The following is a 16,639-nucleotide window of genomic DNA, read 5'->3' as shown; positions in this document are numbered from 1 at the left end:
TTGTAAGACAAGTCAATTACGGCTGCTTTCTATTCTTGTGCTGCTTGGGAGGTAACTATGTTTTAAGAACTCATCCCTAATTCTTTCCTTTGAAAGTTCCTCTAGGGAAACAGAGTATGTTTTGGTAATGACATTTAAAACATAACACTGTAATTTTACAAAAGAAAAACAATCAAAGGTTCCTACACTGTAAGAGGATCCTAGACACAATAGCATGCCACCCCTGTCTGGTCCCTGGGGAGCTTGCTTCAGAGGTGGGAATTTAGGGAATAACTCTGCTGAACTTCCTTGACCCTTTTTGTCTGGGTCTGGAGTAAGTCTGTGTGATAGGTCATGGACATTCCCAGGTCTTTGTGTTTACAGAAGAATTTGCTCGCCAAGTGAAACTGAACCCCTGGAAATGGGAGGCTGCAAATTCAGACATTGGAGGCTGTTTGCAGACCAGTGGTCATTCCAACACTTGATTTTAGGCTGTCATTCCAGATGGATGTTTGAAAGAAAAAGAAAAAGAAAAGAAAAAAATCCCCACAAGTCAGCCTTCGAAGCTCTTGGCATAAATGTTTTTCCTGGGCAAATGCTCCCTCCTGTGGCCAGATAGTAGAATACAAAGAAATAGAATTAACAGGGAGGACACCCAGGAAAGAATGGGCATAAAGTACAGTGTTGTACCCAGAAGAAACAGGTACACAGTACAGTATAGGGCATTGCAGTGTGGTAGTTTATTTGGGAATACCTTCTTGTTTAAGGAAAAATAAAACCTTCTTCAGCACAAGACGATAAAGCCAGAAAGGTAGAAAGAAAGAAAGGGAAAGGAAAGGAGGAAGCAAGAAGGAAGGAAGGAAGGAAGGAAGGAAGGAAGAAGGAAGGAAGGAAGGAAGGAAGGAAGGAAGGAAGGAAGGAAGGGAAGAAAGGAGGGGAGGAGGGAGGAGGAGGAGGAAGGAAGGAAGGAGGGAGGAGGAGGAAGGAAGGAAGGAAGGAAGGAAGGAAGGGGAAGGGAAGGAGTGAGGGAGGGAGGGAGAAAGGGAAGGAGGGAGGGAGGGAGGGAGAAAGGGAAGGAGGGAGGGAGGGAGGGAGAAAGGAAGGAAGGAAGGAAGGAAGGAAGGAAGGAAGGAAGGAAGGAAGGAAGGAAGAAAGGGGAGGGAGGGAGGGAGGAAGGAAGGAAGGAAGGAAGGAAGGAAGGAGGAAGAAAGGAAGGGAAGAGGGAAGGACGGAAGGAAGAAAGGAAGAAAGGGAGGGAGGGAGGAAGGAAGGAAGGAAGGAAGGAAGGAAGGAAGGAAGAGGGAAGCAAGGAAGGCAAAGGAAGGAAGGAAGGAATAGTTTAATAAAGAGAGTAGCAAAGCAAGCAAAAAGCCCATTTACTTCCACTGAAGCATCCTGGTTTATATCTCTCTTTTTCTATGGAGCCATCTCTGATCACTCAAATGACATGAGAGCCCTCCATGAACAGTCCAATACAGAAAGGCAAAATGAAAGTAATTTAGGAAGACTCTGTTCGTGACAAGGACCTGTGCTAGATGCAAAGGTGGGGCAGCATAAAACAACTCTCCGATTTAATTAGGGAATCAAGTGGAAAAACACAAAACCAGTAGCGGGAAAGTATAGTAGGTGTGTAGGGAACAAGTACACACTATTTTGTCTAATTATGTGTTCTTAAAATGTTCTTACTGATGCATATTCATTGTACATAATGCTGCTTCATAAAATTCTGACTATATTCCTGTCTTTTACCATCTTCTTTCTATCCATTCCAATCTGTCCTGTCACTCCTTTCCATCCCTTCTACTGTTACATATTATATATGCATGTAATGTGTATATATTGAAATGTACACATACACATATATTATGTATTATGTATAACACACACACACACACACACACACACAGTTTTATGTATCCATGAGGAATCTGAGATCCACCAAGGTTAGAAAGCATGTCCACTCAATAGTTAAAAAAGGTGGTGGCTAAGGTACATCATCAGCTATAAGGCTTATGCAGGTGAGGGGGAAATGAGAGAATTCCTGCCCAGGAGGAGCATAAGTAAAATCTAGAGCAGGCATTTGACCTAAAGCCTGAGCAGGTACCAGCCCTTCAAACCTGCCATGGTTTTCCACATCAGATTGCAAGATCTACTTGCTTTGCTGATACTTCAAAAGTTGCATTTATGCATTTTTCCATACAATAGACCATAATTTTACCCAGAGATTCTAGGATATACAGTGGTGACCATGTAGAGCAGTCTTGCTCAGTCCCTATATCTGGTGGCTCTACAATGCATAGGGCAGCCATAAGTAGTGAGGAGCAGGGAGGTAAGCTCTAGAATAAAGGTGTTAAGCACCTGGCACAATTACCCTTCAAACCTGCCGCAGAAGAGGGATCCAGCTCTTTGTCAATGATTGTAAACCCCGCCTCAGTCTCCTTGTAAGTATGCCTGTGGTAGACAGCATTCTTAGCTTTCATAGGCATGACCATAGAAGATGTGTGCTTCTTATTCTTGATGTTGAATTTCTTTCACAAAATTATACTGTCAATCTTAATTTGCCTTGCGCAGCTTTTATAAAAAGTTTATGAGTTGCATTATATTTTTAATTGGATATTTTTCATTTATTTACATTTCAAATTTTATCCTCTTTTCCAGTTTCCCGTCCATAAACCTATCCCCCTCCTCCTTCTTCTATGAGGGTGTTCCCCTACCCATCCACCCACCTCTTCCCACCTCCCCGCCCTGACATCCCTTTACCCTGGGGGGTCCAGTCTTAGTAGGACCAAGGGCTTCTCCTCCCATCAGTGCCCAACAAGGCCATCCTCTGTTCCATATGCAGACATGGGTCTGTCCATGGGTAGTGGTTTAGTTCCTGGAAGCTCTGGTTGGTTGGTATTATTGTTCTTATGGGGTTGCAAACACCCTCAGCTCCTTCAATCATTTCTCTAATTCTTCCAATGGGACCCCGTTCTCAGTTCAAATTATATTTTTTGAGAAAAAAAAAGATCTTATGAATAACACAAGGTAAAAGCTTTTATTTTTTTTAAAAAATGCAGTTTGTTTTATTTTTTCATAGAAACTAAAACACAGAGTTCATTGATTGCTATATTAAATACATAAATTATAAAATAACCGTTCATAAAACTTTACATACAATAAATGGATTCCGATCTCTATGGTGATACATACAGCACATGTACCTGTCCTGTGAACCTCGGACAATCCCTCTGCTGCATTCAATCAAGTTCTGCCTCTCATCAGTAAGCACTGAAGTGGCCTACTAGTCATGCTGTGATAGGAAGGACCTGAACTAATGCAGGCAATCGTAGGAATGCTTTGGAAACCAGCCCCCTGGCTACACTAACTCAATAGACACGCAAGGAATTGTGGATTCAAATATGTTCCCTCTAAACTCAAATCCTCACAGAATTAAATACTATAGGTTACATCATGCACAGAAGCTTCTGGAAATGCAATTTTAGTTGAGAAAAGCATAGGACTTTTGATTGATATTAATACTGTAAATTGTGCTGGGCGTTTTGTTGAGATGCTAGGGAACAAAACGTTCTGCTTAGAGGACAGGGTCGTGGAAAATTCACAGGCAACAGGAAATAGCAGTAATGGTGGAAGGTAGAGATATAGCCAAGGAGGGGTGGGTATAGACACTATATGCCAAACAAAATCGAGTTGCCTAGTGACATCAGAAAAGCATCATCTCCAAGTCTTCTGCCGAGGTCTGAAGTGCATATCTGTTAATGCCTGCACCACCATACTGTGTACAGGATACATATGCATGACTATGTACATCTTGTATTTATTAAGTGTTTAGATTTTGATTTGCCTTATTCAGGAGAGATGGTTTAGTTAAGAGGGGAAATAGGCACGTTTTGTGAGGTGTCTGTCAAACTTAAGTGACTGCAGTTTATAGCAGGTTCCAGATCTGTTTCTGATTGGGAGCTTGGATCATTCATTCTTTAGTAAGATTGTGGAGTCTTCATGTGGGCAAAGAGGACTCAACATTGTTTGTCTGCACCATTGCCGCCCTGTAGGACTTTATACAACAAAGATTTCAGTACAAAATCAAATAGCAAAATAAAACCAGAAAGCTTCAGTGAATCAATTACAGGTTTGTCACACTAGAGTGAATGTGGTGAATTTCAGTCCACTTTCCTGTACTGCCCCTTTACATGTATCTTTTAAAAGGCAAATTAAGAACTCAACTCAGGCTCTCTCAGCAATAAAGATTTATTGAGGAGGAACTCAACTGATAAAATCAGGGATGGGAAGAAAACCTGCCTTGCTCAGTTCTGAAGTGACATCCCGAGGAACAACCCCATTCTTCCAGCATTGAAAGTCCTCTTGTATATAAGTATGGAATCTAGTCTCTAGGCATATTCTATATGAAAAGTATAAAGCAGTTGGGAATAAGGAAATCTTTATCTTATGTCTTTTCCCCATCTAAGCAGAAAGGGGGCTTGCATCCATCCTGAACACCATGGCACAGCCATCTAAGATCTACTTGCATAAGTTATACTTCAAAAGTTACATTTATGTACTTTCCATATAGTAGATCAAATTTAATCCCTAAAATATATTAAATTACCAGGGCTGGGGTCTGGGGAGATACAGCTGTGTGCTGTCTAGAATGCCCAGGCACCTGGGTTCAACCTATAGCACCAGTATAAAAAAGAAAACAAAAAGCAGGAGGGAAGGGTGGAGGATGGAGGGAGAGAGGGCAGTGGAAGCGTCACAAAAGCAATGCAACTGCCAATCAACATAGCTGAGTCTTACGAATCTTGTCTTGGTATACATATTGTGTGTGTGTGTGTGTGTGTGTGTGTGTGTGTGTGTGTGTGTGTGAGAGAGAGAGAGGGGGGGGGAGGGGAGAGGGAGACGGAGAGGGAGAGGAGAGGGAGAGGGAGAGGGAGGGAGTATTCCATTCTGTTCTTTGACAAATAAAAAGAACCATCTATATGCTTTAATACTGAGTACACTGGTCATCTATTTTGATGTGACATCGCAGAGATGGTCTAGTTATTTAAATATCAACATAACCAACAGATGCTCTTTTTACAGCTTTCAATGAAAACCCAGGCAAGTTAAAATGATAAGCATTGTTTTAAAAGAAGGTGCTTATCAATTCCATTTAAGTTATAAACATACAGATTTTATTGTGTGTTTTTAGAAAAAGTTAGCAATAAATCAGCAGAAGAAAAATTGGTGAGGTTTATTTCAAGTAGAAAAAAAAACACCCCAACGGTTTGAAATAAAATACCACAGCACAAATGATTTGGCAAATTTTATTTCTTCTATGGCAATTGAAGGCCCTTTCTGACCCCAGTGATGATGCACATCTCGAACGTTGGGAAGAATTTTATACTTTGATATAAACTTATTCTGAATTGTAGGGAAAAAAAAGCAAAACAAAGTGTACGCTTTTATTGTTAAAACCTCACTTTTAGCAGCAATTTAGCGAATATGACATAAGTCAAACAGGATCTGACAGTGCTAATTTAATTTTTCAACTGAAATAAAAGTTAGATGGCATTTAAGACAAGACGCTGAAGTTGCTGACCTTGTTTTGTAGAATGGATATCATATAGAGTCTGTGCATTTCTTTTATGGAAATCTGAGAAGTCCTGACAGTGTTAAGCTTTCACCTCTCAAACTACTTCAGTGGGATTCAGAGAGATGAGTACATGGCTAAGAAAAAGTAGTTAGGTGTACTCTTATTGTGCCCATCCCCCCAAATCTCTAGTTAAGTACAGATACCAAAATTTAAAACCTGGAGTAGGAATTACCTTTTTTTTCTTTTGAAAATGAGAAACGATGTCACAGCACAACTCTTTGTTACTAATGGTACATTCTTTTGGCTATTCTGAGCATCATATGCAAGGAAGCATTCACTAAGATAGAAACCATTCTCAGGCATCCGTGAATAAGCAAAACGCACACCTCCAATTTTTCTTGATGCTGTCATCGTAGGTATGGACTCTATCAAAATATTTAAACTTTCCTAGTCTAAATATTAGAGCACTCATTTTGAGGACTATGACGAACACCTGATAAAGATGTCATCATTTAGCTTACGATCTAGAGCGATATTCTGGATATTAAACAGAAAGAAAGCCTCTTCCCTCCCACCAATCAAAGTTTCAGAGATGATTACTAAAGTGGCTTTCGCTCTCAGAAAGTTCAGCATGGGTTTTATGCAATTTGACTAACAACAGGGTAACATAGCATATTATTGGCATTCATAATAATTTAGACATAGTTCTCTGATATGAAAATTTACCCACCAGGTTTTCGATAGAGAAAGCAAAAGGAGAGGAGGAAGGCATGTACGGAGCAGATTAAGTATGCATTTTCTCAAGTGGGTCCTATAATAGTAGGTGAAGTATAATTGAAGCGGTAAACAAGCCGTTTGTGTACTCCCATACAGGACTGAGTTAGCTGGGTGGCCGGTGTAGGAGAAGTACCCTGTTTCACATCACCTGCACAATAAACCTGCTAATTGCGGGGATCTGGGACTTACCTTAGTTACACAAAGAATCCATTAGTACAGTTCTGACTTTTAAAGTTTTTGCATTAGGACACATCATCTGACATTCCTTGAAAAATAATATCGGCTTTCTTTGTTGCTTTCTGTTCTTGGCAATCCGTAGTTGCATGGTTGGCTCTCCTGTGATGATGTTGGGGGTTTCGATTGATGGCATGTTATGCAATCAGGAGAGCATGGGAGGTGCTTAGCATTGAAATGACATACTTTCTGTCTTTCTCAATAGAACGAGTCAATCTATTTCCTATAGATTCAACATTGTGGTTTTTGAATCTCACAATTTATTGCTAATAATGTCCTAGGCAGCTTGATGGGGACGCTTCAGTAATGCTCTACTGTTTGAATCAAACTCAGGAACTATTTCATTATACAGGGAAGTCAAATAATACAGCATTTATAACGGTTACAAAGCACTTTGTGCTACCTTAAGCACCTCTTGTTCCAGAATTGCAAACAAAACCTTAGGAAAAAAATCAAAACATTTAATCCCCATTTTGTAGATGAGGAAACTGAGGCACAGAGAGGTTCAGTGACTGGGCCAAACAGTTGGGTCAGCATTAAATACAAGGACAAAAATGTGGGACCCCAGGAATCTGTTTTGTCTTGAAGATTCTTCAGTTGCTCTGGCTTTGAAATTGCCAGTGTTAAAACTGAAGGAGAATATACTCAATTCACATATGGACCTGTTTGTGTAGCATTTCATAGAAAGAGTTTCTGGCTCCCTACACACATTCTCGATGCATGGGATTTCTAACCCTGGAAAGAAAACATTGAGTATTTGAGAAATTGAGGTTGCCTTGTTATCTACAGTCAAGGAGGTGTAAAATCAGCTTTTCAGGAGGATATATTTACTGCCATTGCTGAAACCAAGACTCTGTAATATGTGACTTAGGAAAAGTGTTAGTTGTCTATCTGCCTGTGATAGAGAACCAGCTTGTCAGTGTTGTCTATAAAAAAGTAGAGACGTCTTGTTGCGGACAGCGATCTCAGAAAATAACGCTATTGTTCTAAGTGACAAGAGTTCAGATTGCTCTGGGATACTCAACATGCACAGCTCTCTGGGAACCCCACGTTCAGTTGTCAGCTTCTCATCATTTCTGTGGGGTCTTCACACAAGTCAGACAGCATATTCATCTGCAGGCAATTTTAACTTGAATCTGGAAGATGCAGAGTTGCTTCCTGGCCCTAGTTCCCTATAGATCTTGATGTTTTCGACAGAGCTAAGTTAGGCGGTTTGTGACTTCTGAGTATAATCTTCACCTTGTTCAGTACGGAGGAGACCAGTCCATCCATGGTGGAGAGATGCAAGTGTGTGATACGAGGAAGCATAGATTTCTAATTCCATTCCATGTTAAACTCCTCAGAGTCCCTTGGCTCCGCGCTTGTAGAGTAACTAGAATCCACTTCTCATCCCCAACTCCACCTTTTGGAGAAACAAAATGGAGAGTATTTTTCTTCCCTCCTCATCATAGATGTCTCTGTTCCTGAGTTTAAAACAATCATAAAGACAGAAAAGCAAATCCCTGTAGTAAGAAACCAGACTTTTCAAATGAAACATTTTATTGTAAATAGTTCCTCATAGGTATTATTCCTCGTGCTTCATTACCCGCCCACCCTTAAGTTGTTTTTTTTTCACTTTTGTTTGTTTTGTTTTTTTTTAAAATGATGTTTATTTTCAGGAATAGTGTTTCCATGGGGTGTGGTGTTACATTAAAATGACCCCCCCTGCACAGCAGGAGTTGAATGTTTCATTGTAACTTTGGTTCCATGCCCAAGACACATCTTCTTTTGATCTGCTGAAACTGGTTCCACTGCTGAAATTTTCCTTCCCACAATATATGTTTATAGTTCTCTTCTGGTTTGACATACACACGTTTCATTAAATGCAGCATATAATGTAGATTTTTCAACAGGGTCATTATAAACTGTCAAGTAAGAAACCTTGAATAATGGCTTTAAAGCTCATAGTCTTGGCTACAGGGTAATTCTTAGCTTTTGATTTCCCTTACATCGGTGTAAACAATTTTGCCATCTTTGAAGGTTTAAAAGCATTTGCCTTCTTGGGGTATGATCCAAGTTCTTGATTTTTCTATAAGATAGAGGAAAAGAATTTATCAGCCATCATTTGTATTACCAGCTAATCAGAAAAAAAAGCAAACTTTTATAACAAGACAGGTTTTGTTTAGTCTCTAGCATCAGAATCAAACCAAAACCCCAAATAAATGAAAAAAAAAAGATAAAAATGTTTTTATTCTTGTCAATGTTCTTTGAGCTGAATGCTTTTGAAAGTAATACAATGTCTTGAGGCTTTGTTACTTTAAGAGAGAAAGAATAATTATTTACTTCAAGGTTTATTGAAATAAGATACATATAAAGAAATCAAAAGCCTTTGTAGAAAGTGCCCTAATTTATTAGCTATTATCATTATCACCAGATATTATTTCAAAAGCTACTTTACCTACAACTTTTTATGGATTACTTTTAAGTCCCACTTTCTATTCTATAGTGAAAACTGATGACCTGTTTCCTCATCCTAGGAGAAGTGCCTGAGGATTCTGCAGAAGACTTCTTTCTTGACTCTGAAATATCCCTGAAACTGAGCTGTGGGTGTTGAGCTTGTTCCTAATTAAGCACTGTTGTCTGTGTTTCCACTTGAATATAGCTCTCCTTTAAAATGCTCTGTCATCCCATGAAAGCCAAAGAAGTCACAAGAGGACAGGCGCCATGCTTTACTTAATGACATCGATGGAGAAAAACATTCATTTGTTTGTTGTAATATAGTTATTCAGCTTCTGTAAGCAGCAAATGTTTTTCATCTAAATAAAAAATGAAGATATTGTTTCTGTAGAAAGACTATGCTATTGCCCTAGTAATGTCAACCAAGATCTAAATTGATAGAAAAAGAGGTATTTCATACATATCAATCATGTTTTCAAATCACCACATAGAGGCATATTAAGCAGAAAAAGTTCCTGCTGGAAGTACAAGTTAGAGTTATTTGTAATGTGCTTCTGTGGGAACAGTTTGTTATAATGTCTTGGTTAGATGAGGATGGAGATGGATAGTCACAGAGTAGACTAGATGTACAATGACTGAAAGGGGTGAGGTTATGACGGGAGAGGAAGGACACAGAAGACAAGTGGGTGGGTAAAAGTACTTGCTGCATAAACCTCACAAGGTGAGCTAGGATCCCAGAAAACCCATCAAAACAAACAAACAAACAAACAAACAAACGAACGAACAAAGAAACAAATAAATGAAACAAAACGCTGAATGTTGTGGCTCCTACATGCAACCCCAGCCCTCCTATTATGACATGGGAGATGGGGACAGAATTATCTGGAATCTTACATACCATCTAGTTTGGAGTGTATAGGACAGCAGTATCAGCAGGAGGAGGAGGAAAGACACAGAGGGGAGGGAGGGGCAGAGGCAGGGAGAGGAGAAAGGCAAAGGGGAAAGTAGGGAGGGAGAGGAAGAGGGAGAGGGAGAGGGTGGGAAGGAGGGGAAGGAGAAAGGAAGGGAGGGAGGGAGGGAAAGAGAGACCCAGACTTCGCCTCATCAAAATGGAAGGAATGCACACACATGAATGAATAACTAAATAAAAGAATACACTGGGAGGAGGGGGTGTTACCAAGAGGCATAAAGAGATTGGTAATATGTACGCAGGAGGAGACCTGCCTTCTGTATATATAATTCTTTCTCTTCCTGTATTTTTTAGAGGAGTGAAATGTAGTGGGATGACAGAAATGAGGGCAGAAGGGTCATTATTTCTGCTTATTTTTCACAAGTGATGGTCCAGGAAGAGGCTGTGGGCTGTAGCACCACTGATGGGAGTCAGAACAGGAACAGCACTGGAGAAGGTTGGTTCTCGGAGAGGCTGGGGCTGGAACTGCCATACAGTAGCCTATCATTTCAGCCTATCCCAGTTAGCCAGATAACATGTGTAGTTGTAACTAAATAGTTGTGGGTAACACATGTTAATTTTAAAACCAGTTAGTTTATAAGCAATTTCCTAGGCCTTTACAGTTCTACAAATTAAGGGGTATCTTTAAAGGAAATTGTTAGCGCTATTGTGAGGCCAGTTGCATTAAAACTGGATGATTCGGTTATCCAGAATCATAGTGTGGATCGCAGGGACTCTTCTGAGCAAGTGCTTACACGTGCTGAGAGTTCCTTCCTTCATGAAGAACACTAGTTGCAGCTACAATTTAAAAACCCTACATTCCACTCGGCTCTGAACCGAGACCATGCCATATCTGATTTGTGCCTTTATTATCTTTAAGCAATATCTTTATTGATTCTTTGAGAATTTTACATATTTTGACAATATTTACTTTCATCCTTAAACTACTATTTCTACCTCAACAACTTTTGTTGTCAAGTGTTTTTTTTTTTTTTTTTTTTTTAAACCCTTTTAGTCCAGTTTGTTCTGCTTTTGCATAGTGGCTTTCAAGTGGAGCATGATTGACCTTCCCTGGACCACACCCTCAAAGAACACTGCCTCTTTTCTAGCAGCTCGAATCTGCCAAAGACTGTAGTATCCTAAAGGCAACGCCATTTAACCAGTCACACCATTTGGAAACCTCTCGCACTTTTCATTTTTTTTCAGAACTCAAAAGAAATTTATCATACAATAAGTCATGTGATATTTAACAAAGGATGGCCATCCTTATCTCTATTTTACTGAAAAATAAAATGGCACTGAGAGTTGTTAAGTAATCGATCCATGGGAGTTTGAGTGTGGAAATATATAATACTGAATGCAACCTAATTGAAGCCAGAGGGTAGAGGTCTCCTTGACTTTTCTACTGACAAAGGAGGTGATATCTTCACGGGTTGGATTATTTTCCCATAAAATGCCCGAGGGCATGAAGTAGGTCTTTTTGCCCTTCTATTCCCTCTCTTGTATAGGGACATACTGTCTCTTACAGAACATAGCACAGCATGTCATCTTTGAAGCAGAAACCAAGACTTCACCAGATATAGACCATGTGAATGCCTGGATAAAGACTTTTAAACCTCCATACTGTTGAAAAGAACTCATTAATATTTATAAATCATTCAGTTTCAAGAAGTTTTTTGTTTGTTTTAAATGGGATGCGGATCCAAAACATAATATGATATAACGAGATAATAGCATTTACTTCACAGGTTGTCATTGGTATTAAAGCATGGCTTTGAACTCCCCTCTCACTCTTATTTGGCTGGAGCTAGAGACTGAAATCAGGGCAATGATTGGCAATGATGATACATTTTTAAGACTATCAGGGGTCACTTATAGTATTACTCAAAGAAAGCATGCATGACTATGAATCACGTTGCTTTAAACAGTACGTATCTTCATATGTAAGCTAATGCTTATGAACAGAATAAATTTTGACTTAGTATATACAAACTCATCTCTAGTGTGATTTTATTACCTATGAACAATCTGATTGCTTTTCGCCTGTCTATCTTTATATAGATGCTCTGCAGACACAGATAACATCATTCAGTTTTTAGTAGTGTTGTATTTCCATAAATTAAGATAGGATTATTTATTGAAAATAAGTTAAATTTTGTTTGGATTTAGGCTATAATCTGCTTAGAATACTGAAAGTTACACTTTTATTATCTGTATCAGAAAGTCAATAAATGTAATAACTAACTTTAAAAGTAGTAATAGCTAAGAATTGGAAATTATTTAATTATTTTGCAGGCAATTTGATAAGTATTTTTCATGTGTGACATTCCTTAATTCTCTCAACACATCACCATACTCAAAATACTTAAGTAAATACTTAGGGTTGTATAGATTAAATACATTGTCTGCAGCTATACTTATGGCGGTGGCAGAATTCACACTGTAACTCACTTCTATAATCCTCAGCTGTGATTACAAACCACTCTCAGTTTTCCTGTATACATTTTATACTGACCAGATTTATTATCCTATTCATTTGCTATCGTACTTTCACACTAGTCTTCCATTTTAGAGAGAATGACTAAGAATCAGTTGTGTGCCTTTTGAAAGCACACATCCAATCTTGACCATTCCCGAGAAACTTCTAAAAACTTAGCAAAAGCTGTGGAGATGACACAGTGTGATTTCACAAGCTAATGGCTGTGGGACACTCAAGACAGCAGAAGATGCTGTGCCTGTGTGAATGAGTGTGTACATCCTTCAGGATGAGCTAGAGAGGCCCTGCTTTTGCTGGTTAAGCTGCCTGTGGAGAGAAGCGTGTGAGCGCAGACCATGTTCCACCAAGTACAGGTTTGTGTTAGCAGATGGGCACCCGAGGCCACTTTTCTGATCCTAAAACAGGAATAAAAGTGTTACTTCGAGAGTGGTTGATGAGGATTGAAAGTACTTGTTGCTCAGACTAACTCCCAGGACGTGACGGTGTGAGTGCTAGTGATACCAGAGGTCCCTTCCTTTCTACCTGGTGTTTGTCAGTTTGTCTTTTCTAAGTTGCTATGTAGCATTGGCTCTTTGTTTCTTGTGTCTACTCTGATAATTTTGAAGAGGAACTGTTTGCGGACACTGTGGCCCCACTAGGGCCTTACCAGAGTCTTCTTCCTTTACACCCCACGTTCTCCCACCCTGTATGAGGCTCAGTTTTCTTAGTGTATAGCAAAATTGTTGACAGAAAATGAAGAGTTTTCACACTAAAAAGAAAATCTTTGGAAGAAGTAAAGCCGGAGGGTTGATAATCAAAGGGCGGAAACTTTCTGAGTCTTTTTCTTTCACTCTCCTAAGCTCAGGTCATGCTAAAGCCTTCTTGTTTGTTTCACAGGGAGGCAATGAAGTTAACATTCATGGGAAGGGAATGTGTGTCTAATATGAAGCCTAGAAAGGAACTCTGGATAATGTAACTTCATGAGATAATCACAGTCAAAAGTGGCCCATGGAGACTATATTTAGAATGGCAGGGGAACCCCCTTTGTAAACAAAAAATTGAGCTTTATGGTTTCCGTTGCTGACTGGGCACCAGAACCATCTGGTTTGCTGTGAAGTGCAGACCAATCTCTGCTGTCTTTCATTCCCACCTTCCATCAACTCTATCAGCTCAAGTGGTCTCACTCAGGAAGCACATGATAAGGTTTCTGTATCTGCTATTTTCAGCAGTGAAACCCATGAGCTAGAATTGCTGATGCCTGTGCTCTTTTGAAGTCTGGTAATGGCCATCATAAGACTTCATTCCCCCCACATGAATTCAAGATTCATGTGTTGAAAAGTATCTTGTTTCAAAGCAAGATCCAAGTTCACTTAACATCCCACTTTCCTGACTTCCGATGTGGAAAGTTTGGGACAGAGATGTAATGGGGTAATGGCTAGCTTATCTGAGTCTTGGAATCAGCATTTTAAAGCTGGAGAAATATTAAAGAGACAGTGATATTTTCTAAGTTGGAGGATAGAGACACAACACCTTCTATGTGATGGACAGCCACCATGAGTTTCATAGATTCTATGATTCATAGACACTGCAATTTCTCAGGGTAATATGATTAAAGCAAACATATCCATTTTACACCATATGACTTTAAAGTTTAAAATAGTCAAACTGGATTGGACCCATTTTCCATTTTATGATTGACTAAACCATTTAGTTTTGGAGAAGGAAAAACCATGTTGCAATAACAACATGTAACGTTGTCTTTATCAACCACCTCCTAGAGCCCTCTTTGGGATACATGGAATCTTACCTTTAAGAGGCACCTTGACATCAAGGCCATAGAATGAAGGCAAGAGAGAAGAACAAGAATAGAAACAGAAACTGCAGAAGAAAAAGAAGGAGATTATGTAAATCTGAACTTCCTCAGCCATTCATGTAGTACAAAAACTCAGTTTTTCCACATTACCTCATTTCAAAACATGCAACCATTCACCTGTTGCCAGAGCTGTGCCTCTAAGGCAGATACATACATTTTAGAGTTAATGCCAAGGTAGTCTCACAGGCAACTGATCTTGACATTTGGCTCCAAAATTTATAGATGATTAAAAAGTAAGCATAGAGTAGCCTAACTTCATACATTCTTGGGGTACACTGAGAGCCAGAGCCCAGATATTGTGAGTTGTACTTTATTGTATACATTATCTTTTTTCAGGGATGGGTAGATACTTCAAAAATGTCGCAAGAGATTTATGCTTATTAAGCTTATTAATGTGACAGATTTTAAGACTAAGACCCAGCAGGAAGAATATTAAGGAGCTGTGTAGTGGGTCACCGTGAGTGGGACACATCTTCTGTTAATTAGCCATTAAACAGGAATAAAATGTATAAATTGGGATATCCTGTGTAAATTTGAATGCATGTTCCTCCTACTGGTATGGAAGGTACTTCTATATCAGCGGGTGTTTTAGATAATGAAAGAGAAATATTCCAGTTGTCCTCATTTTGAAACAGATCTTTTCATATGAGACTTATAAAGAGTCTAATTTGATCTCTTTACCAAAATTTTCATTAGAGAACGGAAAAGCAGATGAATAGACTCATGCTTGTGAAGTCTGGAATAAATCGACTATGTAGTAATTATCAAGTGTCACAGGGCAGGTATGTTTCCAAATGTGGGTTTCCTTGGTAGTTCTCGTGTCCATTAAGCTACTCAGAGAATGTCCCATGAATACAGCATGCTGGAGTAGGGGTCCAAATGATTTTCATAATTCTGTCATTGCAACTTTTTATAATGTTTTTGCAACATTATTGGAACTAAGTTATAAAATAATATGCTAAAAGCTATGAGTTGATGGCTTTTATTTATTTTTCTATTTATTTTCTATTAATGAATAGATGTCAATATTTTATATTTATCAGTTGATGACTTGTTCTAGTAAGTGAAACTTTGTCTTTTTAAAAGTTATTTCCTTTATGGTTTTTGTTTTGGTTCTTTGAGACAGGGATTATTTGTCTAACTACACTGGCTGTCCTAGAATTCACTTTATAGGCTAGGCTGGCGTTGTACTCACAGAGATCTTTTTGCCTTTACGTCATGAGTGCTGAGATTAAAGGCCCAAGCCTGGCTTTTCAAAAGTATTCCTTGAAAATACACACATAATAAGAAGACTGGAGAACGAGGAAGAATGGGAGACTTTTCACTGTTCCTTCAAGGAGAAGGTTGAGCTGAGCATGAAGCGATGACTCAGTCTGTTTCAACATCCTTAGTTCCTGCAGTGCCGTGGGACCTAGAGTTGGCCACACCAGCCTCTCATCTCAGTTTTCCATAGACTAATTATATAATTATCTAATCTAATCTAATCTAATCTAATTATATAATCTTGGGCTTACTCTTTTGATGCATTGCTTATGCATAAATAAAAGGAGCCATAACATCTGCTGTGTCTTCCTCACAGAATAATTATATGAAGCAATGGAAATAACAACAGCGGGAGTGCACTGGACATGTGAACTACTGTACACAGCTGAGGATGTATCGCTTGGATAACTTCCGATTCTCACCAACTGTATACATGGGAATGAGCCACCCCAGCCCAGTAGGGACACTGTGTGCAACCTGCATATGCTTTCAATGATTCCAAGAGGGAAAGGAAGAATATACGGACACAAAGGCTTCTTAGCTGTTTTAGGCTGCAGGGCAAGAGGGAGTAAGGCCAAGGGAATGGAACACCCAATGTGAACCTCATCTCCTATTCTACCCCCTCTCAAGAGTCACCTACCTGCTTGTCATTTAAGTAGCTCAGCTCAATACCTTAAGACAATATTCAGCACCAATTGCTGCATTACTTCATTATCATAAATGTTTAGGCAGTTCGACTCTAGAAATATTATAGAACAAAATGACTGTGCAGCATTTTTATTAAATTCTGACAGCTGATATAGTCTCAATTCCTCTTCTTCCCAAATTTCCACAGGATCTATTTAGATAGGAGAGGAAGTAGCAACCCTAATAAAATTACTCCGCTTCTGGAGTAATTCTCCAGCTTCCAGACTCCACTGACCAGTCTGACCTGACATATGTGGACTGCTCGCCACTCATACATTTGGGGAGGAACTCAGTTCTCATCATAGTCTTAGGAACGGCAGTCTGTTTTTTGCTGTCTTCTTGAATCCCATGGACGTTGCTGCCAAACAACCTATTTCAATTCCGGGGATTTGG

The 16,639-nt window shown here is 39.3% G+C and overlaps 1 protein-coding gene across 3 annotated transcripts in view; it reads right to left on the bottom strand.

Moving 5' to 3' along the window:
• Positions 1-8,083: 8,083 nt before the first annotated feature.
• Jakmip2 (janus kinase and microtubule interacting protein 2) overlaps positions 8,084-16,639 on the bottom strand; it is a 155,893-nt gene continuing 147,337 nt past the window's right edge. For all 3 annotated transcript variants that reach the window (XM_032885568.1, XM_032885570.1, XM_032885569.1), the window contains 2 exons: positions 14,231-14,301; positions 8,084-8,630 (listed from right to left, as the gene is read on the bottom strand). In XM_032885568.1, the coding sequence (XP_032741459.1) occupies positions 14,251-14,301 (51 nt within the window). In that variant the 3' untranslated portion in view covers positions 8,084-8,630; positions 14,231-14,250. The remainder of the gene's footprint in view (positions 8,631-14,230; positions 14,302-16,639) is intronic.

Source organism: Rattus rattus, chromosome 15 (genome assembly GCF_011064425.1).
Source record: "Rattus rattus isolate New Zealand chromosome 15, Rrattus_CSIRO_v1, whole genome shotgun sequence".
Lineage (NCBI taxonomy): Eukaryota > Metazoa > Chordata > Mammalia > Rodentia > Muridae > Rattus > Rattus rattus.
The sequence above is the reverse complement of the archived record's forward strand: the minus strand, read 5'-3'. Positions and strand labels throughout refer to the sequence as shown.